At 59.5% G+C, this 27,547-nt stretch overlaps 1 protein-coding gene across 2 annotated transcripts; it reads right to left on the bottom strand.

The window, feature by feature from the left end:
• Positions 1-293: 293 nt before the first annotated feature.
• On the bottom strand, positions 294-27,026 carry LOC104259983 (hexokinase-2). Of its 2 annotated transcripts, XM_059831504.1 has the most exons (18): positions 26,931-27,026; positions 17,703-17,865; positions 10,095-10,243; positions 9,598-9,717; positions 7,981-8,076; positions 7,723-7,822; positions 7,303-7,486; positions 6,544-6,699; positions 6,143-6,376; positions 5,622-5,926; positions 4,964-5,112; positions 4,059-4,178; positions 3,629-3,724; positions 3,011-3,110; positions 2,674-2,857; positions 2,225-2,380; positions 1,473-1,706; positions 294-524 (listed from the first exon to the last, which is right to left on the bottom strand). In XM_059831504.1, the coding sequence occupies exons 1-18, from the start codon at positions 26,991-26,993 to the stop codon at positions 380-382; spliced, it is 2,754 nt and encodes a 917-aa protein (XP_059687487.1). In that variant the 5' UTR covers positions 26,994-27,026; the 3' UTR covers positions 294-379. The 2 variants fall into 2 exon arrangements, with proteins under 2 accessions (XP_059687487.1, XP_059687488.1); XM_059831505.1 differs by lacking the exon at positions 7,981-8,076.
• Between the last annotated feature and the right edge of the window lie 521 nt (positions 27,027-27,547).

Below are 27,547 nucleotides of genomic sequence, written 5' to 3'. Positions count from 1 at the left end.
CCGTTATCCTTTCTGCTGTTAGGGAAGATGTGAGAGTGGTTAGGAGACGTGGGGAGGAGAGCTGCTGTTTGACGGAGGCTGCAAGCGGAACAGGTCCAGCTCTAACTGGAAATGTAGGTAGACAGCCAAAAGACACTTTTAGCTTTACTTGATACGCAGTTTTATGGCATGCAATAAAACTCCTAAGACAATTCTTTATACAAAGCACACAGCATCTCCAGTCCCACTGGTGGTATCTCAAGAGAACAAGTAAAGCTAAGAGTCTGCTTGCAAGGGGAGGCCACGTGTGTGTGTGTGTACGGAGGGAGGGAGGGAGGGATCGGGTGGGGAAACGTCCTGTTTTTGCTGACACCAAGCTCTTCGGCAAACCTCCTTCCTTCTATCGCTGGCCAGCCTCCCGGATCCGGCAGGCCACCGCCGTGATGAGCGCTGCGCCCTTGCCGCTGCCGTCTTCCGACTGGAGGAAGGTCACTTCACACTTCGGAGACAACTGCTTCACTGTTTCGTGCATGACGGTGGAGAAGCTGCAGGGCACAGGGGGGAGGAAGGAAGAGATGCTGATTTAACTTGCCTTGGGCTGAAGGTGCCAGCCCCACAAGGAACAGACCACTTGGCGCCTATCATCACAGCTGCACTGGGCAGAGTCTCAAACAGTGCTACAGACACAGAGGAGGAAGATGGATGAAAAGATAGCTGCTAGGTAAGAGGCACTGGAAAGCTGAAGTCTCCACGCTTCAGCCCAAGTCCGCGGTTAGCACAACGTAATCATGCTCTCCCTCCACTCAGGACTAAATCTGACCCCTTCTCTAGTCCCACCAAGCCCTGAGAGCACTAATAAACCTGACCAGCCTCACCTGGGGGGATCTTCAGAGCCTTCCCTCTACCCATGGGCCGCTGAGCCCTGTTCACACTCATCCCTGTGCCTTTAGTCCCTGCCTGAGCAACTTCGTCCTGGGAGTACCAGCCATCGGCTCAGGCGTAGTCCTATTTTTCCTTGGCCGTGGGCCTTCTTGATCCCGATCGTGGACTGACTTCTTGGTTTAGACCTGCCTCATCCCCCCGACTCTGCCTGATGACCTGGACTTTTTTTTTTTTTTTATGGTTGGACTTGATGATCTTACAGGTCTTTTCCAACCTTAGTGTTTCTGTGACTCCTGACTGAACCTGGTCACCATCTCCGGGTCGACCTGGCCTCAGGTACCGTGGGACCCGGCTGGTGCGAGGTCCTTGCTGTGTTACCCGTCTTGGCGGCCCATCCTTTAGGGAGCAGCCGCTTCTTGCTGTGCCTTGACAGTTTAGATCAGTGAGCTACTGGCAGCCCTTGAGACCCTAAAATACCTCCTCTCCTCTCCAACTACCCCGTTGAAGCTTTCCACACTGGCTCTTTCTTAGCACCCCATCTGCCCAATGCACCAGCGTCACCCTCCGTGGAGGACGGCCGCCCGTCCACCACGCACCACCGAGCCACTCACTGAGGGTGCAGCTTGTAGAGCGTCCCATCCACGCCGACCGTGACCTTGAGGAAGTCCAGCCCGCGGTTCTCCCGGATCTTGTCCACCACGGCTGCCATGCCGGCCCCGCAGAGCTGAGCTGCCCGCCGGGCCACCACCGTGCACACCTCCTTCACGATGATGCTGTCGTCGCATGTGGTCTCCAGGCCGAGATGCTGGAGGATGGAGCGGACTTGGAGCAGGGCCAGGCAGTCGCTGGGGAGGACACGAGGGCCAGGCAGCATTAGGAGATGGAGCAACTTGAACGCGTGGCTTCCCCTTTCTTATCTACATCCTGCAGGGCCCGGGGACTCGCGGCTGGGGTGACGTGGACTGGAGGGACTCTACAGCTCCCCTCTAACCTCAGCTTTCAGACCTGGATGTGGCTCTGATGTCACATCCTAATCAGTGAGGCTATTCCAGGACAAAGCCATTGACTCGGAGCACAACAGCTATTGAACCTGTGTCCCCTCTCTGTCCAGGGCAGAGGATAAAGAGGCGTCTGCGTTGCCAACCCCAGACAGTTCCCTTGTCTCTCAACACCGGCGCTGTCAGAACCATGTGGATTTTGCCGACTTATCTGCGCTGCCCCACCCTATGTCATCCTGGCTCCAGACTGAGTGCTTGGGACTTCTCCCACAAGCCCTGGGAACATGTTCCCCCAAACCACGTCTCTGCTCTGATCTGCAGCTGTAAGGCCAGAGCTGGTGCTCGTCCCGCCTGTCGGACCTCACCTTTCTATCTGGGAGAGGAACTTGGTCTCAAAGATCCCTCTGGTCTTCAGCCTCTCCGAGATCCGTCCCCGGAAGAGCAGCCCTCGCTTGGTGAAATCCATCAGGATGTTTCGGACGATCTCCCCCAGGTACATCCCGCTGATCATCTTCTCAAACCTGGGAAGGAGAGGGCAAGGCTGGACATCAGGACAAGAAGGGAGACTGGGTCTGGATCGGGATCCCACCTCCGCCAGATGCCTGTGACCCAACCCCCTGGCCTGACACCCTGGAGCACATCCAGCAGCACGGTCCCCACCCCGCAGGCAGGGGACAAGGCACCCGTCGGTGTGTCACAAAGCCAGACTCTGCCCTGCTCATCATCCAAGAGGCCATTGGGGCACCACTGAACTGCTCCTGGACTCCCAGCCTCACCGGGGGTCCCTTCCCGGCCCCCCAAAGCCACCACGCACCTTTGCTTCCCAGGGTTGAGAGACAGCTCATCCACTGCCAAGTCAAACTCTGTCCGTATGTCATCCAAGCACCCGCTGTCACCGAACGCCCCCCACTCCATGTTGACGCACATCCTGCCCTCCTCCCCTTCCACCAGCTCCACGTTCCTCATCTCCTCCATGTAACAGGCGTTGCTGCCCGTGCCTGCAGAGAGAGGCATCTTTCAGCGGGCTCTCAGAGAAGCGGGGCACGTACGCAAGACAAAAGCCCTCAGACACCTTCTGCAGCCGGGAGCACCCCACGGGGGCAGGTTTGGGACCGCGGGCAGAGGATCTCTAAGAAAACGTCAGTCCTCACCGACTATCAGCCCAACTTCGCAATACGGATCTTCGTACCCACAGGTCATCATGGTGCCAACTGTGTCATTTACCACCGCGACCACGTCCAGATCAAATTCCTGCAGAGGGATGGGATTGCGTGGGTTATTCCTGGAGGACACCGCTTGCTACGCTGCTGTCTGCTCCCACGACTGGGAAAGGACCTGTCTGCTGAGCATGGGTGTCCTCCAGGCACCCACAGACCTCCTGCAGCCCCACGTGTCTGCAGGTGGACGCCCAAACCCCAAGACACCTGCAGCAAGACACAACCGCAGCGGAGCCGGCACGCTGGGCCAGCCCTGCCCGAAACAGCCCCCAGGGCAGGAGCTCTGGGTGGTCTGCGCGGAGGAGAGGAGCACGGTGTCTCCCTAACTCACGGCGAGACAAGTCTGCTCCAGCCCTGGCCAGAAGCCAGCTCTTAGCTCCGGGGGCTGAAAATCCAACCTCTAGTGATGACTAAAAGTGGTTGTTAAAATTCAGACACTCATTAGCCCTGTGCTCAGCCCATTAATTTGTTTTACAGGCCAATTAAAGATGCCGAAGAGAGCCGGGGTGTGGGAGCAAGCAGCTGCCTTCTCACAGCTACGTGGACACTCACCTCTCTCCTGTGAATTGCCTCCTTCAGCAGGTTCACCACGTCTTCTCCTTCACAGCCGGTCGCCTTGAAACCTTTTGTCCACTTCAGGAGAATCCCCTGTTGTGGAAATAACCCCACGGTAAATCACCCAGGCTGCTGGCCGGGAGGGACAGCACCCCCACGTCCACCAGCTCTCGGCGGGCACTGCCGGCGCGTGGAGGATGCCCCAGCTGGGTTGTCTCCAGAGCTCAAGGGATCTGCCTTTGCTCTGATGCAGCAAGGGGGCTTTTCGGAAGCACCGGCAGCTCCGAGCTCCTGCTTCCCCCCGCTCTTGGTCTCTATCTGACCTGCCCCGTGGTCGCTGATGCCGGTACGTAGCGTTTCCAGTGTGCTTTGGCTTTTCAGCCAGCCCTGGGTACCGGCCATGCGCTACCAGGTGGGTTGGGGTTACCTCATCCAGGTTGGTCTGCTGGCAAGGGAAGGAGAATGTGAATCCGAGTGGGAGTGACACGCCCTTCATTCCCATGTATTCCAGGAAGTCGGAGATGCAGTGGACGATGTGGTCGAAGAGCTGGATGCACAAAGCCAAAAGGAGAAGTTACCATCACGGGGCAAGAAACTCGGCGGGATGCCAGCCTGCCTGACCTGCCGGAGATGTTGATCCGTTCCCAAGCCAACAGGGCTTGGAACAGAGCGGGATGCTGCTCAGCTGTGCTGCGTGAGGTGCGCAAGCCGAAACAGCTCCTCTTTCACCCTCTTCCCCACCGACAATGCGGTCCTATCACTGCGACACCTCCCCCTCGCAGGTCCCGTACTGCACCCAGAGGGGATGGAAGGGCTAGCGGGGAGGTGACCCGCTTCCCCGGGGTGACACGGGAATCCGGTCCCTCTGCAAGGAATCCCCAGAGCCCATCCGCTAGAAATGTTCCCCGTCCTCGCGCACCGCCTGGAGTGGTTTGCAAAACTCTTTTCATCTGCAAATAAGACTCTGGAGACATCTCTTACTGCTTGTGTTGTGGTTTCTCTATCTGGGAAACAGGGATGATGCTTATCTGCCCTTGCGGAGCGTGTGGGATTCGGGGAGGGATTCAGCGATGTATGGGAATAACACAATTTCTAACCTAAAAACCAGTCTCGGGCTTCCTAAAGCACATTTCAAACTCCAGAGCCTTGGGCAGAACTCGCTGCTCTAAAGGCAGGAGAGCACCAGCCTTCTCCACGCTCCTGGTTTTGCACCCTGGAAAGCAGAGTAAGGCAAAAACCGCTCCCGTGCTCAGCCAGCACTACTGCCTGCCACTTCTGCTGCCACCCCAGGGAAGATGCCCTGCTTTTCCACCTCCAGCTGCCCATCCTCACCTCCTCTCCCGTCCCCTGCATGATCTCCACTGGGATGGAGTAGATCTTGTTGTGCATCTCGACACCACGCCTCATCCCGTTCCTCACGCGCACCAGCAGCACACGGAAATTGGTACCTCCCAGGTCCAGGGCGAGGAAATCTCCTTTTTCTGAAACCCAAGAAAGAATCATTAGGAGAGACATCACGACAAGAGGCATTGTGAACGAGGCACGAAGCTGATCTGAATCCGCCCTCTTCCTGGGAGAGGACCAGAAACCAAGGGAATGGAGAACAGGTAAGAAGGCGATGGATGGAGAGGTTTGCTCCAGACCCAGGGAGATCACGGGGCTCCAAGCCAAGGGGCAGGCGCACACCCAAGCCACCGACAGAACTGGGAGCACAACCCAGGACAATGGCGGTGAGAAACCTGCGGCGGCGAAAACCCCAGTGAAAGCCAGGCTTTGTGTTAAGTCAAGCGCAGAATGGCCCGGAGGCTCAGCCACTTTTCCCGGTATCATACTGGAGGTTCAAAGACTTTGTGCCACTCCCACCGCAAAGAAGGAACTGGCCACGGCAAAGGTCCCAGCCCTTCCCTAAGCGGTGCAGACGTTGGGAGCAGCGATGCTGGCTCTTTGCCCTGCGCAGGACATACGTGGGCTTATACACATGGTACATCACCTGTCCCGTCTGGAGTTGAGCACACGTAGGTGGGCAGCATTTTCACCGTTGCCTCTGCGTGCGTCTCCTTGCCCAGCCCCTTCTCCATCTCTATCCTCATCCTTTGCTTCACCTCCAGGAGCTGCTCGTGGCTCAGCTTGAGCGCCTCCAAAATCTTCTGCCGTGCCTTGTGCTGGGCGGCCAGTCTGTAGGCCACCGCCGTCACCATGGCTGCCCCTTTGCCGCTTCCGTCTTCTGACCTGATGAAACGGATCTCGCAGTCCGGCAGCAGCTTCCGCACTGTCTTATGGAGGCGCCGGGCAAAGCTACGGAGGAGGAAAGAGGACCTGAGTATGCCACCACAGGCGATGTGACCCTCTGGGGTCAGAAATGACCGGGACCCCTTTGGGATGCGAACGGAGGTGCCCAGGGGAATATCTGGAGGTGCTCTGCTTGCGCCAAGCTTTATTCGCTGTCGGCAGGAAGAGATTTGTGCTCTCACCCTCTCTCCCCACCAGCCTTGCCTATCCTCATGGACTCACTGAGGGTGCTTCTTGTAGACGGAGCCATCTACGCCGACCGTGGACCGCAGCCGGTCCACCCCCTTGTTCTCCTTGATGCGTCGCAGCACGGCTGCCAGGGTGGCCCCGCACAGGTTGGCCGAGCGGGTGGAGACGATCTGGCAGATGCGGTGGGTGGCCACACAGTCTTCATGAGATGGCTCCAGGCCCAGCTTGGTGAGGATCTCATGGGCTTTCTGCAGCCCTTCTTTCTCCCTGCACATCAAAGAACAAAAAAGGATTCACGCCTGGAAAGCCAACTTTTGCCATCTGAAGTGTCCCGGTTTGCTCAGTGGACAGCCCTGTGATGGGTCCTGTTTTCTTCCAGCACGGATGTCAGGAGGTGGGCTGAGACTCCAGGAAACCATCCGGATCCTACTTACTTCTCAATAGCAGAGACGTATCTGGTCTCAAAGTGGCCGGTAGTGAGCAGATCTGGTGTGAGCTTTCCTCCAAACAAGAGCCCTTCCTTGGCCATCTTCACCAGGATGAGTCTGACCAGCTCTCCCATGTACATCCCGCTGATCATCTTCTCAAACCTGCCGACGGGGGAAAGCACAAGATGCGTTTGTTTGGCTGCGTGTGCCGTGAGGTGGCCACAGGTTTGACCTTAAAAGCAGCTGGCAGCCTTCCAGGCCCAAATACAACCTAGGTAATCTCTTCCCAGAGCGGTTTATCCCATCACTGAAAAAATCAAGCCATGTTGACATAACCATCATTCTGCAAGGAGAACTTATGGCTACCTGAAGGGGGTCTGTCAGTTTGCAGAGGTCCCCCAAATCCCACCCATGCTGCCAGAAGCCATCTGGGGAATGGGAATTCTGTAGGACTTGGATGTGGACATTAGGTGGTGGTGTTCGCCTTGGCTGGCAGATAACTTCATTGGCCGGGGAAAGAAACAGAAATCAACACATTCAAGTGAAAGGCTCGCGAGGGAAGCAGGTGTTGAGTGGTTCAGTTGGGCATACCAACCCAAAGTTGTGATACAGCCCCTATTTGCATTGCTGTAGCTGGCACGGCAGAGGACGCGGTGACCTAGTTAACTAGGACGACCGCTTCGGTCCCACTAACGCCAGCGCAACGGGAGGACGGACAATGCCGAGCAAACCCCGAGGCTGAGCCGAAGCCAAGAATCTGCTTACAATTGTTTGCCAGGGTTGAGCGAGCCCATGTCTATCTCGCGGTCGAACTCCGTCCGGATGTCATTGAGCACGCCGTCGTCACCGAAGGCCCCCCATTCCATGTTGATGCACATCCGCCCTTCATCGCCTTCCACCAGGTCAATGTGCCTCATCTCCTCCATGTAACAGGCGTTGGTACCGGTGCCTGAACCAAGCACAGGGACGCGGTGAGAGAGGCTGCTGCCTTCCCCTTATTCCCCGTAATTAGCAACAGCCAAATGCACCATAAAAAGCGAAGACAGAATAAAACAAACACGGGGCAATGCTGGTTTTCTAACATCGCTATCCCCTTTACTTTCCCCAAAAAGACCCTAAAACCTGCAAGAAACGTGGAGTTCATGGAGAGATGGACCCCGATTCTCCCCCCTCGCTGCAGCTCACCAACGATGAGGCCAACTTCACAGTTATGGTCGTCGTAGCCGCAGGTCATCATGGTCCCAACGGTGTCGTTCACCACGGCCACGATGTCAATGTCAAAGTCCTGAGACGGTGGGGAGGAGAGAGACTGAGTCAGCGTGGCCAAAGCAGACCTGCTGTCACGGGGGAGGCCAAGGTGTGGAGCCTGAAGTATCCTGTCCCAGGGAACCGTGTGCCCCCGTCCCACCACCCCAGGAGGTGGAGACCCACCCAACCTCTTACCCCTCTTTTCTTGATGGACTTGCGCAGCATCGACACCACGTCTTTCCCCTCCACGCTGCTGCATTTGAATCCCTTCGTCCACGTAACGAGGATGCTCTACGGAGAAACGGCAAGCGGGAATGCTCAGAGGACGGACCCACCAAGGCACGCATCTCAAGAGTTCCCCTCTCCCAACCCACTTCCCGGTGCAAGGCAAGGGCTGGATGGACACGCAGCGCCGCAGGTGAGTCCCTCCCTGTTATCAGCTTGCGAGCTGCGGTATCAGCAATGATTTCCGCGTCTCTGCGCAGATAAAGTTTATGGCCATGAAATAGCACACGAGTCGCTCGTTGCTCCTGCCGGCGGGAGGGAATGTGATTCCCGTGACTGGGTTTTATGGAGCCCTGGAGCAAAACCTGTTCCCAAGCCTACAGAGAGTTCCTTGACCCATCCCTGTGGGATGGGGGTCTCACCGTCCCCCGCCGCCGGAGGCACCGGGTGTGTCCGCACCCAGCAGAGCCATCGCAGCCACCCGGCCGGAGGCTGAGCTGAGCCTTGGGGGAAGGGGAAGGACTCGACTGCATTTGAAATCTCCAACCCTAGAGCCCCACATGCCTCAGCGAGGCAAACACCTGCCCTGCCTTACAGGTGGGGAAACTGAGGCACGGAGAGAAGTGATCCGGACGAGGTCACCAAGGACAGATGCTTCCTCCCCCAGCTTCCTTTTTTTTTTTTTTACAGCCCTCGCTTCTACCACGAGGAAAGCGTTAATCTTCTTCCTCATTACTTTTGCTGAATCGCTCAGGCACGAGAACACGACTTGCCCCATCCCTGGTATGAAATGCAGCCACGTTCCCGCCCGGGGAGGACGTGCTGGATCGCCAGCGCGCCATGGAGCCGCCCTCCTTTCCCATCCTGCCCGGGAAGCCGGGTGAGATAAGGGCAAGGAAAGCACCAGTCCCCCCCCCCGCCAGAAGAAGAGCCCGGCAGAGGCCGTGGGTGGCAGGAGAGGGGCCACGTGCCCCGGCTGCGCTCTGCTTGCCGAGAGGGTTAGTGTCCCAGCGAGGTCACCAGCTCCCGGCGGAGAGCCGGCGTGGCTGAGCGGAGCTGACAGCCATCAATTCCCGGCTGCCCGGAGCACGGCGAGCAGCCGGGGCGGGTGATCCCCCCCCTTTCCCTGTGCCGGCTGCATGACGGGGGGATGTGATGCTCGGCACGTCTGGGCTGCCTTTGGCTGCGGGCGGCTGGAGCTGCTCTCCCCGTCACAGCCGCTCTCCTTCAGCTCTGGCTGCGGAGGGGGAAAAGCTGCTTTCTGCAGAGGCATCCGTGCAGAGCGGAAGCACGGAGCAACCAGCACGTTAAACATCACCTCCTAGACCCCTGCAAGCCCCAGGACACGTCTTTTGCTCCCATCAGCACAAAGACCTTACACCCTACCTAAACCCAACAAGCCTAATTAAAAGCACAGCTAAATTACCCCCAGCGAGAGCTCATCCCCATCCCACGGCATCCCAGGCTCATCCCCATCCCACGGCATCCCAGGCTCATCCCCATCCCACGGCATCCCAGGCTCATCCCCATCCCACGGCATCCCAGGCTCAGCCACAACCCCCCCGCGGAGGTGAGACCTTTGCTCACCTCATCCAGCTTGGTCTGGTGACACGGGAAGGAGAAGGTGAACCCGAGGGGGAGTTTCTTGTCTTTGATCTTCAGCTTTTCCATGAAGTTGGCCAAGCACTCGGCGATGTGGTCGAAAAGCTGAAAAAAAAGGCAAAGAGTGAGCCCTCGCCCGGCTGCCCCAACCGAGACGATGCACCAGAGCAGCGCCTGCATCCCCGCCCGCTTGAGGGACCTCTCACCCACGTCACACCTCCGCGGTCCTCACCCATCACCGTTACGTGGTGTCAGGAATTGATAGCTCCGGGCAAAGAACGGCAAGGATCTACCTGGATCCTGCTGGGCACGGCAGCAACGATGCTGCTCCGAGCCCGTTACACAGCTCGGGGTCTTGGGGTGACACCAACCCTCCCGTCTGGCAGTCGAACTGCCCCAAGACGGGTGGTTGACCCCGTGGGGGGAAGCTGTGCAGTTGGGGGGCTGCCCAGGCGATGGAGGGGAAGAGGGGTTGAACCCACCTGCACCCCGCTGCCTCGCATGAGTTCCTCGGGGATGGCGTAGATCTGATTCTCCATTTCGACCTTCTGCAGGCCGTTGTCGGACACCTTCACTCTCAGCACGCGGAAATTGGTGCCACCGAGGTCCAGCGCCAAGAAGTCCCCATCCTCTGCGGGAGCCCAGACAAGAACAACCGTTTAACTCGGTGGGTCCCTTTCGGCAGCAGCAGTGCCCGTGCCGGACAGCCCTGGAGCAGGCGAGGAAGTAACCAGCCACCTCCCAAATATGCGGGTAAGGTATGACTTTTCTTATATTTTTTCATTATTTTATTTATTATTGTATTATTTTTAATTTGATTAGAGCTGTGGCTGTATTTCCTGCCCCTCCTCTGCACCCCCACAGCTGACGGGGGATCAAAGCAATCTCTTTGAGACATATCCTGATGCCCTGCGTAGGGTGTGCAGAGGCGGTGGCCGAGCTAGGAGCGCGTCTGCCAGCAGCAGGACAGATCCCGCCGGCCCCATCCAATCAAACCCATGCCCAAATCCATGGCGCTCCCAGGGAAGAGCAGCTCCAGCCTCAGGCTCCATAAGGAAGAAGACGGCAGAGCCGTTGCTGACCCTATCGATGCAGGATGCTCGCGAAAGCTCCTAAATCTCCGGCCCAAGCGGATAAAACCCTGCTAGCCAGCTGTCGAACGCTAGAGTTTGGCTAAACATTTGATATATGGAAAAAAACCCTCATGTTCCGGCTTGGCTGCCGCAGTCCAGGACAACCTCTCCTGCCCTGCCCCAGGAATCCCGCGCGCTCCTGGCACGTGGCTTCTCGCCAAAGGCGAGATTGAAAGGTGTAAGTGGGGAAAACTCGGGAGGAAAAAAAACCCAAAAGACCTTTGGGGACTCATTGTAGAGTTTCTCCGTCGGTGTTGGCCAAGAGGATCCCCGGGTCCGGCTGCCTCCAGGACGCAAGGGCTGAGCCCTGCGGCTTTCACCTCCGGTTTGTTTTTATTGTACCAGGCACCAAGGCAGCTCGCGGGATTTCGGACCAACGGAGAACCTGGGATGCGGGAAAAGCGCCAAGCTGGCTGTTTTAAATACCTAGCGGTGTGGGGAGAGGGATGGGGGAAAGCCCTCTATCAGCACTGTTTGATTTCTGAATGCATTAAATGTGCTGTGCTGGCTCCCCCAGGCAGATTACAGCGCCCGGGGGCCGCATTGTGCCCGCCGATGCTTTTACAAAGGGGCTAGAGTTGAAACAAAAAGTGTGGTTTATTAGTATTCAAATGACACCAGGCCAGCCAGCATCTCCAGTGACTCCAGCTGAAAAGGCAGCTCGCCCGTCCAAGCCCGCGGGGCGTCCATCTGTCCTGGCGTCTTTCCTGGGGCTGACCCTCCGAGGACTCGGGGCGAGGGAACCGGGGATGGCGACGGAGCCGGGGCTGAGAGCAGCTTTATAAAGCCCCTCTGTGGCTGAAAAGGTCTAGTAAAAGCAGTCCTCGCGCTCCGAGGAAATAAGATGAGGAATAAGAGGGGCTCAGAGGTCTTGAGCAGCGTTCGACAGCCTTGCCGCTCGGGACGGAGAAGGGGGGGAGCACTGGGGGTCCGCACATCACCCCGGGGTGGTGCAGGGCAGGTCGGGTCCCGGCTCTCGGTGGTACCCGCTCACGCCAAGCCCCCCATCGCAGGCTGCGATGCTCCTGCTGCAGTCCCATCGGTTTAAGGTTAGACCCCCAGATTGGGGTCCCGGTGGGCCGAGGAGATGCTGAGGCAGTTACACCGTTATTTTAACCAAAGCTGAAGTTCAGCCGAGTCCTTGTGCGGCCTCCGGCCAACCCTCGCTTCATCTCTGGAGCAACACGCACACCCCCCCGGCAAGAGCCGTTAACCCAGAACCACAGAGCGCTCCAAACCTGGACCCCATCACAGCTTTGCAACTCATCCCTCCTCAAATAACACCCTTGGCAGAGCTCTGAGCGAGGCAGCGTAGCCAAGAGCCCTCCTCTTCAGCGCTCACAGGGCTGGAGAATGACACGGGAGCCGGCGGAGCACCGGGGTGCCCGAGCGCATGCGTTGGGGCACTCAAACCCTGGATAGTCATTCCTCCTCCTCGCCTCACGCCCGCGTTGACCCTTTGCAGGGATGAGGTTTAAACCAGTTTGGCAGCTCATTTTGCAGCTTGTCTGCCAGCCACAGGGCATGCCTTGGCCACGTCCCTTTACGCGGATGCTGAAAAACGCACCAGGAAAACCCTCAGCAAAGCTCCTCGCCGTCCTGACGTGACCGGTAAGCCCACCGTGGGGATTTAGCCTCAGCCACGGACCGGCAGAGCTGGATGCGATGCCTGGCTGGGCACCGCTGGCATTTCTGCCGCAACCACGGGTCAAGCCGTGCTTCTGCTTCCCTTGCCATCAGCACAGATGCCGTTCTGGCTAGCAGAGCATGAAAAACACCTCGGGGGGCTGAGAAATACGCCAGGGCTAAGGATGCTGGAGCCAAGAGGGTCACAGGTTGCTCAGCTCCTTGGAGGTAACGCGGGGAACCCGGGAGGAACAGACGTGCCAAGAAAGAAAAAGCCCAAGGAGCCGGGGACAGGGCTGTCCTCCCGTCCTGCCCACCGGTATTTCGGCTGAACCACCCCTGCGAGGCTTTCCCTTGGCCTGCCACCCACCGACCCTCGCCGCCAAGCAGCGGGACCCGACCTAACAACCAAAAATCCCCTTTATAAGCCGCTCGACGGCCACGGGAGAAGGTACAAGCGGTTCGAGTGGGTTCGAGCGGCGACTGCTGAAGCGGAGGGGTGGATTCCCGGGTGGAGCGGCTTTGCAGGAGGAAAAAGGCAGCGAAATCTCCCTTGGAAAATTCCCAGGCTGAAGCGATACGGCTGCGTGATGGGCTCCGCTGGCCGATACCACGTCTGGGTCCTCCCTTCGATTAGGGCTCCCTCGTTCCGTGATAAGATAGAGGCCGCGATGCTGAGCTCACAAACCAAACAGCGAGGGCAAACACGGAGCTCTGATTCAAGGGTCTGTTTGCTCTCAGCAAACCACCTAAGGCTACGTGTTTAATGCCTTTAAAAATGCCTGCGCTCCCTGGAAAAAGCACGGGGCCGAGCGGGCAGAGGAGCTCTGCCCTCCTTAGAAACACAGCCGGGGCCAGGGGACCGCAGCATCGCGTGCAGCATCACGCCCCGGCACCTCGGAAGTCGGTCACCCCAGACCTCCACCTCAAACCTCAAAGCTTCCAACCCACCGCAATCCCATTTTGTAGGAATCCTCGGTCGAATCAGCTTAATAAAAGAAGAAGAGGAAGGGAGAAGCCGGAGCGGGTCCAGGCTCTGCCCCCGGGGAGATGCAGGGTGAGGCAGACCCCAGCATCTCCCGCTGCCATCCCCGCCTGCGGATGCCTCGCCAGCCCTGCCCTGCCTCCTTTCCGCAAGTTGAGAGGCTTCGAGCAGAAGACGGGATATAAAAGCCCCGGTTCTCGCATCAGCACCTCCACTGAATTAGCGCTGGCGAGCAGCGAAGGGGCTTATGACGTATTGGGCGTGAAATACTGAGTTTCCAGCAAGAAAAGATCCCGATGAACCCGGTGGTTTGGTTTGGGCAGAACTGGGTCCAGCAAAGAGCAACTCGCCCCGACCGCAGCGATTCCCCAACGCGATTCCTTGCTGGGGAGCGCGGTAAATGGCCAGGCGAGGGGCTCTGGGCGTGAAAACGGCATTTTCTTTCACGCCTTTCAAGACCGTGGGCCATGCGAGTTGTTGTTCTTGCAGAAGCAGCCGGTTATCGGCCAGAACTGAGCCCACCGGCCAGGGGAAAGGTGTTGCAAAGAACCATCCTTTGAATTTTCAGGGATTTGACCACCAAAGTCCTGCAGCATCCTCCTGAAAACCCCCCCGGCCATGGATATCCGCTGCTGGGGCTTAACGGAGGATGCACCGTAAGATCCTTGTGTCAACATCAGCGCGGAGGAGGTAAGGCGCTAACGCCGGCAAAGCCTGGAAAAACCAGAAGAGGAGCAGGGAGATAAGGTGGTGTTTGCACTAAGGAAGGAGCGCCCTCGCTCAGCGGCACTGGGGCTCCAAGGAAAACCTCATCCGGGGTCTGGTTTTCCCCCCAGCCTGCGCCAGGATGCCCACCACCTCGCTGCAAGCGTGGCATAGCGGGTGTTTGAGTGGGTGCTGGAGCCCAGCAAAGCAAGGAAAGTTCCTTTTAGGAGAAATCCCGCTTTAGAAGCAGAAATCTCCCCCCCTCTTATCGCACTGCGAAGCCACGGAGAGCGCGGAGGAGGGTGGAGCGGTCGGGAGCCGGGTCTGTGTTTTGACTTCAACCTGCAGATGTGACCTTGTATTTCTATAAGCGTCTCTCATCCGCCTGGATCCCGGGAGCCGCCGGCTGCGCATTAAACGGGGCATAATCCGAAAGCGGAGACAACTCGTGCTATAGCAAGGAGGGGGAGGAAGGGCAGGGATGCTCTGGAGGAGGAAGGTGCGGAGCCCCAAAGCCGGCATGGCACCCCGTTTTTCAGACGGGAGGCAGCTGCTGACGCCCGAAGCGGGTGGGAGCAGGACGTCGTCCCCAGCCAGCGTGGGACTTTGCCCAGAAGCTTCATAAAAAGCGGAAGGAAGGACGCAGCCCTGGACGTTGAGCTCTTCCCGAGCCGTCGTCGCACCGTCTCTTCGCGAAGCGACGTGCCAGGGGAGCTGGCTGCCAGCCCCCGGCTCGGGCTGGCCTCGGCTCGTATCCGCAGTCCGGAGCTGCCACCTTCCACCCCCCCGCCTCCAAAACCCAACAGCAGAGACGCCGAAGCCATCACGGCCCGGATCCAGCTGGAGCCATAGAGGGAATCCCAGCTCTTGGCTCCCCAGGACTTGCTCAAAACCCTCCCGCTTTCCAGTCCCTGGGCAGCTGCAGCCCCGTGACCGCCCCAGCGTCCCTTTCGCGTGACGTTTTCCATGCTGCCGTGCCGCTTTTCCCCAGGTGCTGAGCTTGCTTTGGGCAAGAAACGCCAGCTGGGACACTGGAGAAGCTGCAAAGCGGGAGGATACGGCGAAGGAAGCCGGGGCTCGCTCTTGCAAGGGCAAGGAGAGGGATTGCACCCTCTCCCCGACACGGGTCAGGGTGCCGAGAGCTCCGCTCCTGCCTCTCGGGAGCTCCGACACACGCTCCGCCAGCACCTTTGGCTGCGCAAGTTCCCGTGCCCAGGGGCAGCATTCTGGCTATCCCTGTAATTAAAAATATTCTGAAATATTTAACTAGATTGAAATCTCGATCCCGGGGCAGGCAGCCAGGTCCAGCTTTTGGGTGTACGTGCACTGGCGGGGGGGTTGAGCACGTGGGATGCAGCAGGCAGGACGGCTCCGGGTGCAAGGATGCTTCAAGGGGGCTTAGAAGAAAGATGGGGACAGAGTTTTTAGCCGGGCCTGTAGCGATAGGGCAAGGGATGATGGTTTTAAACTAGAAGAGGGTGGATTCAGACTGGATTTAAGGAAGAAATTTTTGATGCTGAGGGTGGTGAGACGCTGGCACATGTTGCGCCAAGAGGTGGTGGGTGCCCCATCCCCGGAGACACTCGAGGTGAGGTTGGACGGAGCTTTGAGCAACCTGATCTATTTGAAGATGTCCCTGCTTATGGCAGGGGGGTTGGACTAGATGACCTTGAAAGGTCCCTTCCCACCCAACCCATTCTGTGATGCCCGTGACTCCCCAGGGACTTGGGAGATGCCACCGCTGCCCCAGACCTCACCGAGATGTTACCAGCAAACACCCCCCCAGAGCTGGCCGGTGATGCAGACCTTCAGCTCATCACCTTGGTCCTTGCCTCAAGAGAGCGGACGGCCAGCGGCGATGGGTTATTTTTGGCTCTTTGAGCAGGGCTAACTCTCGGGTACGCCCTGTTTAACACCATCACTCAACTGGAAGGCTCGCACCAACTCGGCGTGCTTCTCGGGAGAGGCAACTCCAGTCTGCCCAGTCGCTGCCCGCCAAGGCCAGGTCGGTTGAGACTCCAGCCACAACATCTGCCGGGACATCGTGTCCCTGTACTCGGCGCTGGTGAGGCCGCACCTCGAATGCTGTGTTCAGTTTTGGGCCCCTCACTCCAAGAAGGACATTGAGGTGCTGGAGCGTGTCCAGAGAAGGGCGACGGAGCTGGTGAGGGGTCTGGAGCACAAGTCTGATGAGGAGCGGCTGAGGGAGCTGGGGGTGTTCAGTCTGGAGAAGAGGAGGTGAGGGGAGACCTCATCGCTCTCTGCAACTGCCTGAAAGGGGGTTGTGGGGAGGGGGGTGTTGGTCTCTTCTCCCATGTCACTACCGACAGGACAAGAGGGAATGGCCTCAAGTTGTGCCAGGGGAGGTTCAGGCTGGATATTAGGGAAAATGTCTTTATGGAGAGAGCGGTGAAGCACTGGCAGAGGCTGCCCAGGGAGGTGGTGGAGTCACCATCCCTGGAGGGGTTCAAGGACCGTGTGGATGTGGCACTGCGGGACATGGTTTAGTGGCCATGGTGGGGTTGGGGTGGTGGTTGGGCTGGATGATCCCACAGGGCTTTTCCAACCATAGTGATCCTGTGATTCTGTGACCCGCTCCCCTCCGGAAGCCGGGTAAGAAAATACAGCGGTGGCAAAACAGCTGGGGATGGGGAGGGAAGGGCAGATGGGTCTTTCCATCAGCTCCCTTCCTCTTTATCCACCTTTCCTGCTGGATATCAGCAGTCTCTGCCACCGAGGTTTTGCAAGGACCCCCGTGAAGGTGCTGACGCTGGAGCAACCACAACTCTGAGCAACTTCAGTCAACGGGACCGACCGGCCCAGGGGCTTTCCCCGGGGCTGCTGCCAGCCCGGATGCGGAGCCAGGGGCAGCTCCGGCTGCTCGGGGCTCTCTGTCCCTCCTCACCCTTCAACAGCCAGGACCGCTTCACCGGCTTCGAGCACCGGGAGACTCGGCAGGTCCTGGGTGGCATCCGCATCCCGCTGCGTGCCGGCGGGCAAGGGGCGATGCTGCAGGGACCATGATAAAGCTCCTTCCCAAAACACTGAGCTAGGAGAGGGAGGCACAAGGAAATTTCCCATATGGATGCTCGAGGAAGCGGTTTTTTGGGTTGAGAGGAACAAGCCAGAGCCCGAAACGGGGATGCGCCCGGCTGGGAGCGTGCTGCAGGCAGCCCGGCTCCTGCCGGCACGGGAAGCGGACAGAAAGGCCGTATTGTGAGAAGCCAAGTCTGGAGAGCCCCCTTCTCCTCCCGTGGCCCTCGTGGCATTCAGAGAGCGGCTGGCACCGCTGCCCGCTTCAGCACTAATGAAATCTGATGAGCCGGACCCGTGACTGTCTCCGTCCTGCCAGGAAAGGCACGCGAGGGCTGGTTCCCACCCTCCCTCCCACCAGCGGGAACTGGCACCCTCTCCAGTCCCAGTACGGAGGCGGGAACGAGACCTGTCCCCACGCTAAACCTCGCTCGGCAGAAGCAGGATGAAGCCCCAAGGACCATGCGTGAAGGTGTCCGTGGGTGCCGTGCCTGTTTTGGCAGTGCCGTTGAGGATGGGTGGCCCCAGCCCTCCCTCCCGGCACGCGCTGGCACCTACCGAGACCTCCCCAACCGCGCTCTCCCTCTGCTCTGCCCGTCTCAGGGTACCTGTCCCATCCGGGGTGGATCTCACGAAGGTGGGCAGCATCTTCACCGAGGCGGTGGGGTTGGTATCTGCTCCCAGACCCTTCTCCATCTCCTTCCCGAAACGCTGGGACACCTCCTGGAGGGTCTCCTCGGAGAGCCGCATGTGGTAGAGGTACTTGTCGATCTGAAAGGTAGAGATAAAGCCAAAAAGTCAGCTGGAGGGTTGGGGACACGGGCATAACCCCCGTGACACGTTCAGGGCAGCATTCAGCCCCCCACACGTCTGCTGGGGCTGATGCAAGAAGCAGGAGCAGGTTGTGACCCACCCCGAAGGGCAGGGCACGGCTGTGCCGGCACGTTGCCGACACGGCGCCGCCGGCAGTGCCGCAACAGCTTATCTCCAGGCACGCCGATAACGCCTGCCGCCGTTCTTGCACCTCTTCCTGAGCATCCGGGGCCGCTCTCCAAAGAGCTCACCAAACGCACCCCCCCGCCCTCCTCGGCAGCGTCCCCTCGCCCGGACGGGTGCCAACTTGGGAACGCCGAACCCCGAGGAGCTCCTAATGCTCTGCGGCATCTTCTCCGCTCGTTCACCTACGGGCACCCAAACAAGTTGCGACAGAAGGACCCAAACTCGACAACCTTCCCTGCCCGGGCCGTGAGTCAGGAGGTCGGTGCCGGAGGTTTTCCAGCTGCAGAGCCCTTCCTACGCCGCCACGGCACCGTGCCTCGACCTTGACCCCCAGGGCCTCTTCCTACGTGAGGGATGCTCGGCAGGAATCCACTGCCCATTCATTTATTGCCTGCTGAGATCACCCCTACAAAGGGTTACGGTGCCGAGAGCTACTCAACCCCCTTGAGCAAACAACGCTGTGTGACACAAGTGGGTGCCGTGGCCGGAAAGGGAAGAAATCCACCCCCTCTGCTCCTGGCGATCGTTTATACCCTTACGCTGAGGCTATGAAGATGCCCGGCTCCTACAAACAGCATCAAAGCGTCTTGTCTTCCCTGGGAAAGGCATGGAAGAACTCCTCCCCGACCCAGCCATTAGCGCCGTGCATGTCCCCGCAGCCCGGCCGGAGCGGGGAAGGGAAACGGAGAGGCGGACAGACTACCAGCTCCCAAACTATGCCCCGTTTCAATTAACTTCACTTAAAATTAATTAAAGGGCAGGTGCAAGTCCTGCGAAGTCAGAGGAAAACTCCACCCAGCTCGCTCACCTGTCTGTAGGCACGTAACATAAGGTCATCAGAAATCGGGCATGAAGGGGGTTTTTATAGGGCTACGCTATAGGAAATGGGCATTTTGTGGGCGAGTAATAAGCCATCCGCCCCAGCGTGACCTCGCTCACGGATGCAGCCGCTCGGACACGGATGCAGCCGCTCGGACCCCGGGCTGAAAAAACCAGCTCTGCTGTGGTTTTGGCTGCCTGCGTTTCGGGCTTGGGATGCTCCAGCATGTCCTTTCCCCCTCCCAGCTCTGCTGGGAATTTGGAAGCCGAGTCCCCAGTTGCTCCGCTCGCTGCGGTGAGGTTGGAGAACGGAGGGAAGCCCGGCCCAGCACGCTCCGGGAGAGATGCTTTATTCCCTGGGGAATGGCATCCTCGCCCGTGTGATGGGTAAAACCTCCTCCTGACTTCTCTTGGTTCTTTCAGCTCCTTCCCACTGATGGGGAGCGGAGAGCGAGCGCCCGCCAGCTGGGAGACCAGTGAGGAAAGGATAAGGATAAGGAAACCTGGAGGCTTCCCGCTGCCGACTGTTTACCAGCTCCTCCTTATCCACCCCAGCAGCGGGAAGTCAAACACTCCCCTCCTTCCCCTCCTATTTACTTTCGCTTGCTGAAAATTGCCACCCATGTACCCAGGCTCCGCTCACGGGCGCGGGGAAGGCGGCCGCCGCTGCCCCAGCTCACCTCCACCCTCTCCCTCCTCTTCCAGCTTCCCGAGGGGCCCCCGGTCCGCAGCCCACCTCCGCCCCAGCCCCAGGGTAGGAAATCTCCCGTTTGGCTGCCCCGATGGTTATCGGTTATTGGTTATCGGTCGACGCCAGACACCCCAACCCCGTCTCTTAGCTGTGAGGTGGAGAGCGGGCGTTACCGGGCTTGCGTGAGCCACCGACCTGCCCCTTGGCACCGGGGGGGACCTCAACCGGACCCCGTCTCCTCGCCAGCAGCATCTGCCCTGGGTGCCGGTGATAATTAGAGACAAACCCGGCAGGCGCTGGGTGCTCTGCGTCCCATCAGCCTCTCACCCCCCACCCTGAGCCCTTCCTTCACGGGACTCCCTCGGCAGCCTACGGCGGTCGGGGGGGTCCTGGGGAGAGCACCGTGAGCGGGGATGGGGTCCCAACCAGGTGTCCCCGTCCCAGCGGCGGGGTACGGCGCCAGCAGAGCTTCGCCCTTGCACGAACCGCACGCTGCCGGGTCTCTCTCCCGCCCGCCGCCCTGACTTTGCTCGCTCTTCCTCCTAGGCTGGCGAGACGCTGCCAGGGGAAGATCTCGTCCCAGAGAAGGTGGGTGCACAAGAAGCCATCGTCGTTTGCGCCTCCATTCCTGCCCGGGGCACGGGGCGGTGAAGTTGCTACGTGCGTGACCCGCCAGCCCCCAAAATCCCAACACGGGGAAACGAGGTGGAGGTATCACCTCCTTTTTCCAGGACATGCACTGCTCCGCACGTTCCCCATGTCTTCGCCGTACCAGGAATAATCGGCCGCATGAGAAACAGGGTGACCTTCTTCTAATCTCCAAAGCCCTTTAAAACCTGGATCATCTTCTACGGACGTAGACGCCGTCCCACTTGGCAGCTAAGGCAGGTCAGGGCGTCCTGGGCAGCAGCAGCTCAGCTCCTTCCCGAGCGAGACCACCTCGGTGTGCCCCGGACCCCCCCCCACGGAAGAGCCACGGCCACCTTCACGCCCAGGGCTCCCCAGCCCCATGGCCTGGTTCGTTCCTCCAGTTACCCCCCACCCCGCCCGCGAGCGCACCTCGAGTCACAGCACCGATCGGGTCAGAGAGGGGAATTTAGTCCGCAGCACCAAAGCGTGAGCGGCTGTCGAGACAAACAACTTTCGCAGTCGTTTAACCTTTTTTTTTTAAGATCATTGCCAATTCCAAATAAATAAAGTCACTAGGTTAGGATCCGGAAAAGGGCAATTTAAGTTCTGGAAACCTTCCATCATAAATAATGGCGTTTCCCTGAGGAAATCTAAACTGAATGGAGGAGGAACAGATTTAAGCTGGGAAGCGCGGGGCGTTCTCACCGCCCGGGACAGCTGCACCCAGGGCAGGACGTTTTGTTAAAGAACCGGATCGTGAGAGCCGCTGCGGGTGTAACGAGTTCGACGCAATTTTTTGGAACTAAAAGGCAGCAAATCCCCGCCTCCTAGCTCAGGGCTGTCTCCGAAGGCTCGGCTAACGTCTCCGCCGAGCAGCCGCCGCCGGGTGCTGGGGAAGTGCCCAGCGTCGCCCTTCCCAGCTGCGAGGCCAGCGCTGGGTAAGGTCCGTCCGCCCCAAGGCTGAAGAAACCTCAAGTTGCCCAATTTTTGCCGCCAGCTGGAAGCGGCGGCACTGTGCCGCGCTGAGCTGAGCTTAAAGTACCCCAAAAGCCAGGTTTGCCTTTGCAATGACGGTGATAACTCACGGTTCCAGCACCAGCACCAGGGCTGGACGACGTTCTTTAGCCTGAAGCCTCCTCTTAGTCCTCCCATCGGGGCTAGACCCTACGGGGTCACTGCTGCAAATATATTAGCCTGGGAATAACTTCATCCCAATTCAACGCCACTATCCACGGAGAAAAAAATGAATCCCTCAGCTTATATGTTTACAAGATGGTCCCACCAACGCAGCGACTTGCAGGAGTGGAAAAACCCTCCCCGATAGATCTATCCCGTATCGCTGTCCCGCCTCGGCGGGGGGATGCACGGGCGGTGCGACGGTCCGAGCGGTCCGAAGCAGGGAGGATGAAGGATGCCGTTCCCCTCGCAACGGTAGCGGGGGACCCTTTTCCCCATCGCTCGGTGGGGCCGTGGGGCAGGATTGCTGCCGGTGATGGAAATTACAGCGTTGACAGCGGCTTCCGGCGAAGCGCAATCATTTCCTGCCCGGCGAACGGCGGCGGGGAAGGGGAAGGACTCGGGGTGGTTTAGTCTCATGCACAAAGGTCTCGGCCACGTCTTTCCCGTTAACGATCCCAGGTTCTGGGAAGGGGAAGCTGCTCCTCTTTAGTTGCTCGCTGTAGTTTTCAGCTGGATGTGGATAATTTCGGCAGCGTTGGGGGGAAAAAGCATAACCCTGGGAGAGGTTAGCTGGTTTCTGGGCTGGCTTCTTCCCCTTTTTGGCAACAGAAAGTCAAATATTTGTGGTGTACGAGAACAACAGAGAGATGTTCAAGTTGGGGGAAGGCTTGAGCACCCCTAACCCACAAGTGTGCACAGTCAATCCTCTCCCCAGGGCTCTCCTCTCTCTTTCTGCCTGAAATTATTTTTTTCTTTACATTACTTCCCTCCCTACCCCAGTTTTTAACGTAAAACATGCTGCTTTTTTAAAAATCACTGAAGGTTTTCGGAATACCGCCTCTCTCCCTGCTTCTTTCAGAGGGGGATGCCGTACGAGCACCCAGCGGTTACCAGGGCGAGCCAGCAGCCGTGCCCCCATCCTGCCCGGATCCGCGGCGGAACACGACGGATTCGGGGAAACTGAGGCAGAGGGAGCGGCAGAGGTTCACCGAGGTCGCAGGGTGAATGCGGGAAAGCATCCAGCACGGAGAGTGGTTTATTTCCTGGCTGGGGACTGTAAGCTGGCACGCACTTGGCAGCTTTTATTGTCGGATCGGGGATGGGCACCGCAGCACGGGACGGACCCCGTGCCGCGTCCTCAGCCCCCGTGTATCGGAAACCAGCGCTCCCCATCCCCGCGCCGTTACCCAGCCTGGGCTGACTCAGCGCCGGGAACCGGCTCGTCCCCTTCCCCGACCTCCCCACCTTTGGTGACACAGGACCGATGCTGGGCTGCACCCACCCTCCGCCAGCCCTGACCCCGGCAGCACCCACGTCCTTGGCTGCTTATTGAGGGCCCCGCGCCGAATTAAACCCCACGTGCCCTCCCCGCCGCGGCCAAGCCTCTGATGACACACGCCCGGAGTCATCTTGAACCCGAGTGAGTCAGATGGTTTCCTGCTCGGCCGGTTCCTCCCCGTCCTCGCCCCCCCGGGACGGCAGCTGAACCCCACGCTGGAGGTGGAGCGAGGCACATGGCGAAGAAATCACGCTGCAGAGCATCGGCGGCCGCCGGCAACCCGTCCTCGGGTGACCCCACTGCTCCGCAACCCCCTGAAAAGCCCAGTTTAAACTGGGCAAACGTTCTGGTTTCCAGCTCGGGAGTCGGAGACGTCAAACCGCTCCCAGCTCCCCCCCGGCCCCCAGCAGCCCCAGATGGCCTTTGAGACGCCTCCCTGCCCACGCGTCCACTTTCTCGCCTCTTTTAAACCCATTTTAAACCCAGAAGGTCTCCGGGGCAGGTGGAAGAGGCAGCATCCCCCTCAGGCGCTGCCGGATCGGAAAGCCTCGCTGGCACCGAGACCCCCTGCTCCGCCTGGGATGCCGGGAGCATCCCGCCACGGTTGGGGAAACTGAGGCTGGTCCCTGCCCGGGCTCCCCAGGGTAGCTCAGATGTGAAGTCGAGGAGCGTGGGGATACGTGAGGGCTCCCCGGAGGTGCCAAGGAAGGGAAAGGCCGTCCCGTCGCTGACCTTGGCGGGTTTAAGTGAAGCTGTTAAGTTGGTTTCCAGGAATTTGCAATCAGCCACCCCTCCCACAGCCGCAGAGGAGCCGGCGAGAGGCAGCCAGGGAGGAATCAGCCGGGTAAAACTAATCCCCCCTGCGAAGGAAAAATAAAAAAAAAACCAAGGAAAACCTGCCCCTGCTTGGGAACGGCCGCAAATACGGGAAAATTAACTCCATCGCCAGTTTTTCCTTCTTTCGAAGGAGCGACGGGGAAGAAGAGCCATCAGCCGGGTTATTAAGCTCCATCGCCTCCCGCTCCTCCCGTCGGATGACGAGGCTGAGGTTCAGGGACCGGGAAACCCAGCGCGAGCCGGCACATCCGAAGGGAAGGTGGTTCATCCACGGCAAACTTTCAGGCCGGGATCTCAAAGGACGCCGCTGAGGTTAATTAAAGTTTGCACAATCCCTTGGGGGTCGGAGAAGTCGGTACCACAACCCACTTGGCAGCGGGGCAGGAGGAGTTTGGGGACACGTGCGACATCCCCCCAGGAGGGCAGCGGAGCGGGTAAAGCTGCTCCGTATCGAGGATGGGAAGAAAAATCCTATTTTTGGGGCTATTTTCAAGGCCCTGATGTGGACGCAAACCACAGCTGTAGGAAAAGGCACTTTCTCCCCACGGCCGAGCCCCTTTTCTGGCCGATGCGGAGCAAAAAGACGCGCGACTCGAACGCACCCCAAGGTACCGCCCGGAAAACTTTTCCCAAATACAGTCTCAGACATAAACCCCAGCTTTCCAAGAATTCCAGCCCCTGCATCTCCCTGTGCTGGGGATTCCCCCCCGCCCCATCCTCGCCTGGGAGGATTTATAAGCCAGGAATGATTTTTGCATCCACGGCGGAAGCATCCAGCTCGGAAACCCAGCTGCCTCCCCGCTCTCGCCGGAGGCTGCGCCGACCCCGGCTTTGCCTCACCGGCCGGATTCACCGGCATTCGTTTAAAAATAACCCAGAGAAAATCCAGTTGTGGAGGCGGCTCTTTGGGGCCGGGAGGGCAGAGCCGTCTCCCGCAGCAGCCGGAGCCCCGACCGCCGGCGCCTGGGTGTTATTTTTTTTCCCCTGCCACATCTCAGCAACCTATTTTCTTTGGGCTTCGGAGCCGGGAGGAAAACGAAGCCGGTTCCCGAGGCTTCGCACGCCCTTTTCCCAATGGGTAACGAAGCTGAATACCTTAAACCAACACCTTCCCTCTCCATTATTTCCAGCGCCCGATAAGGAACTCCTAAGCCGCCCGGAGCCCGAGAAGCCGAAGTCGGGCCGCGCCGCTGCCCTATTTCTGCCGTCGGGTTACACAACCCCTTCCCGTGGATTTGGCTGTTGCACAACCCCAGGACACTCGCGAGCGGAGGGAGAAGTCGAGGCCGTATTTCCCTCCGGATCGCTTTGCGTTGGGAAGTCAGTTCTCTGCCCTTCGCTCGGGTGGGTTGGGGTTTTTTTTTATAACCACCTCTCGCGTTTTACTTCCTATTTGAACGCAGGCGAAGGGCCAACGCGGCGAGTTCTGATTCCCCGTCAGCCGCCCCGGCGCCAGCCGAGGGAGCGAGCCGGAGCTCTCCGCATTTTCCTTTTATTGTAGGGGGGCAATCGCAAATCCCGAGCACTGTCACCCCACTAATAGGAACCGCTGCCCGACCTCAGGCCTCGGAGCCGAAACCCGTAGGTGCACCCATAGGTGCCCCGACACCGGGGGAAGAGCCCGAGCCTTCGAGCGCAGATTCCCAGCCGGCGTTCTTTTTTCCAGGGATCATTTCTTTAGCACCGGGGTTCTTTCGGGCCTCCGCGTGTTGTCCGAGCCGGACAACGGCCGGTTGCTTTCCGCCGGCCCCGGGAGAACGGGGCCACTCGTGGTTTTGGGGTGCCCCAACTCAAGGGATCGCTGGGGAGCAACGCTCCCACCCGCGGGACGGGGACGGGAACGGGGACGGGGATGGGGACGGGGATGGGGACGGGGACGGGGACGAGGATGGGGACGGGGACGAGGATGGGGACAGGAATGGGGACGGGGATGGGGACGGGGACGGGGACGGGGATGGGGACGAGGATGGGGACGGGGACGAGGATGGGGACAGGAATGGGGACAGGAATGGGGACGGGGATGGGGACAGGGACGGGGACGGGGACGGGGACGGGGATGGGGACGAGGATGGGGACGGGGATGGGGACGGGGACGGGGATGGGGATGGGGACGGGCTCTGCCCGGTGGGGACCCGCAAATCGAGGGGGGAAATAGTGTTTTCGGTCACCGGCCCGGGGGGGTACGGGGGGGGGACACCCCCCACCCGGCCCCGCTCCCCGCAGGGACCTCGGTTCGTGGCCCGGGGGCTGCGGGAGGCGGCGGGGGGGGGGGTCCCCCCACCGAGGGGCTGAAGGTCCCGCTCCGGGGGATGCTCCGCGCCCGCGGTAGCTCCGCGCCGGCGGCGGGAAGCGGCGACACGTGCTGCGCGGGGCGGGGCGGCCGTCCCGGGGGTCCCGGTGCCCGCGGGGGAGGCCGGGGAGGGGAGCGGAGGCCCCCCCGCCCTTCCTCCTCCTCCTCCTCCTCCTCCTCCTCCTCCCGCTCCTGCTCCGCACCGCCGGCCCGCGGGGGGCGCCCGGCCACGCGGGGTCCCGCAGCCGCCCGCCGCGGCACGTACCGCACGGCGGCCCCGGGGGGGGGGGGGGCAGCGCAGGGGCCCGCGGGGCCACACCGGCGCCTCCGCCCCCCCCCCCCCCATCCTCCCCGTCTTCCTGGGCTGTTTTTCTTCTTTCTCCTTTTTTCCCTCTTTCTTTCCCGTTTTCCTTTCGTCCTTTTTTCGCCTTTTTCTTTCTCCTTTTTTCCTTTTTTCTTTTTCCTTTTTCCTCCTTTTTCCTTCTTTCTTCTTTTCCCCTTTTTCCTTCTTTCCTCTTTTCCCCTTTTTCCTTCTTTCCTCTTTTCCCCTTTTTCCTTCTTTCCTCTTTCCTTTTTTCCTTCTTTCCTCTCTTTTCCTTTTTCCCTTTTTCCTCTCTTTTCCTTTTTCCTCTCTTTCCTTTTTCCTCTCTTTCCTTTTTCCTCTTTTTCCCTTTTTCCTCTTTTTCCCTTTTTTCTCTTTTTCCCTTTTTCATTTTTTCCTTTTTTTTCTTTTTCCTCATTTTTCTTTTTCTTTTTTCTTTTTCTTTTTCCTTTTCCCTTTTTTCTCTTCTCCCTTTTTTCTCTTCTCCTTTTTTTCTCCTTTTTTCCCTTCTCCCTTTTTTCCCTTCTCCCTTTTTTTCTCTTCTCCCTTTTTTCCCCTTCTCCCTTTTTTCCCCTTCTCCCTTTTTCCTCTTCTCCCTTTTTTCTCTTCTCCCTTTTTCCTCTTCTCCCTTTTTTCTCTTCTCCCTTTTTTCCCCTTCTCCCTTTTTTCCCCTTCTCTCTTTTTTCCCCTTCTCCCTTTTTTCCCCTTTTTCCTCTTTTTTCCCCCCTCCCCCCCCCCGCCGCCCCCTTTGTCCCGCGCGTCCCCCCCCCCGCCCCCCGCCGCCCCTCACCTTCTGCGCCTGGTCATGGTTGAGCTCGGTGAAGAAGTACGCGAGCAGGTGGGAGGCGATCATGGTGCGGTGCGGTGCGGAGCGGTGCGGAGCGGAGCGGAGCGGTGCGGAGCGGAGGCGGCCCCGGAGCAGCGCGCGCCGCGGTACCCGCCCGCGACAATGTGGCTCATTGAGGAGGTTCCCCCCGGCCCACGAGTGACGCGGCGCCGCGGCGGCTTCTCATTGGCTGAGCCGCGAGGGTGTGTGCCCGGCGCGGGGCTGACGCCCGCCGCTAGGGGGCGCCCGGGGGGAGGGGGCGATGGGGGGTACTGGGGGGTACTGGGGGGTACTGGGGTGAACTGGGGTGGGGTGCGGGGTGGCGGGGAGGGAAGGGGATCGCGGGTGGGCGCTGGGGGGTGCGGGGAGATGAGTGTGGGTGAACTGGGGGGGCTGTGGGTGCACTGGGGGAGTGGTACATTGGGGTGTACTGGGGGATACTGGGGTGAACTGGGGTGGGGTGCTGGGGGGGGAAGGGGATCTCGGGTGGGCGCTGGGGGGGTGCGGGGAGATGAGTGTGGGTGAACTGGGGGGGGCTGTGGGTGCGCTGGGGGGGGCTGTGGGTGCACTGGGGGGGTGGT

This window comes from Gavia stellata, chromosome 31, assembly GCF_030936135.1.
Source record: "Gavia stellata isolate bGavSte3 chromosome 31, bGavSte3.hap2, whole genome shotgun sequence".
In the NCBI taxonomy this organism is placed as follows: domain Eukaryota; kingdom Metazoa; phylum Chordata; class Aves; order Gaviiformes; family Gaviidae; genus Gavia; species Gavia stellata.
Note: the sequence above shows the minus strand (reverse complement) of the source record. Positions and strands in the feature narration are given on the sequence as shown.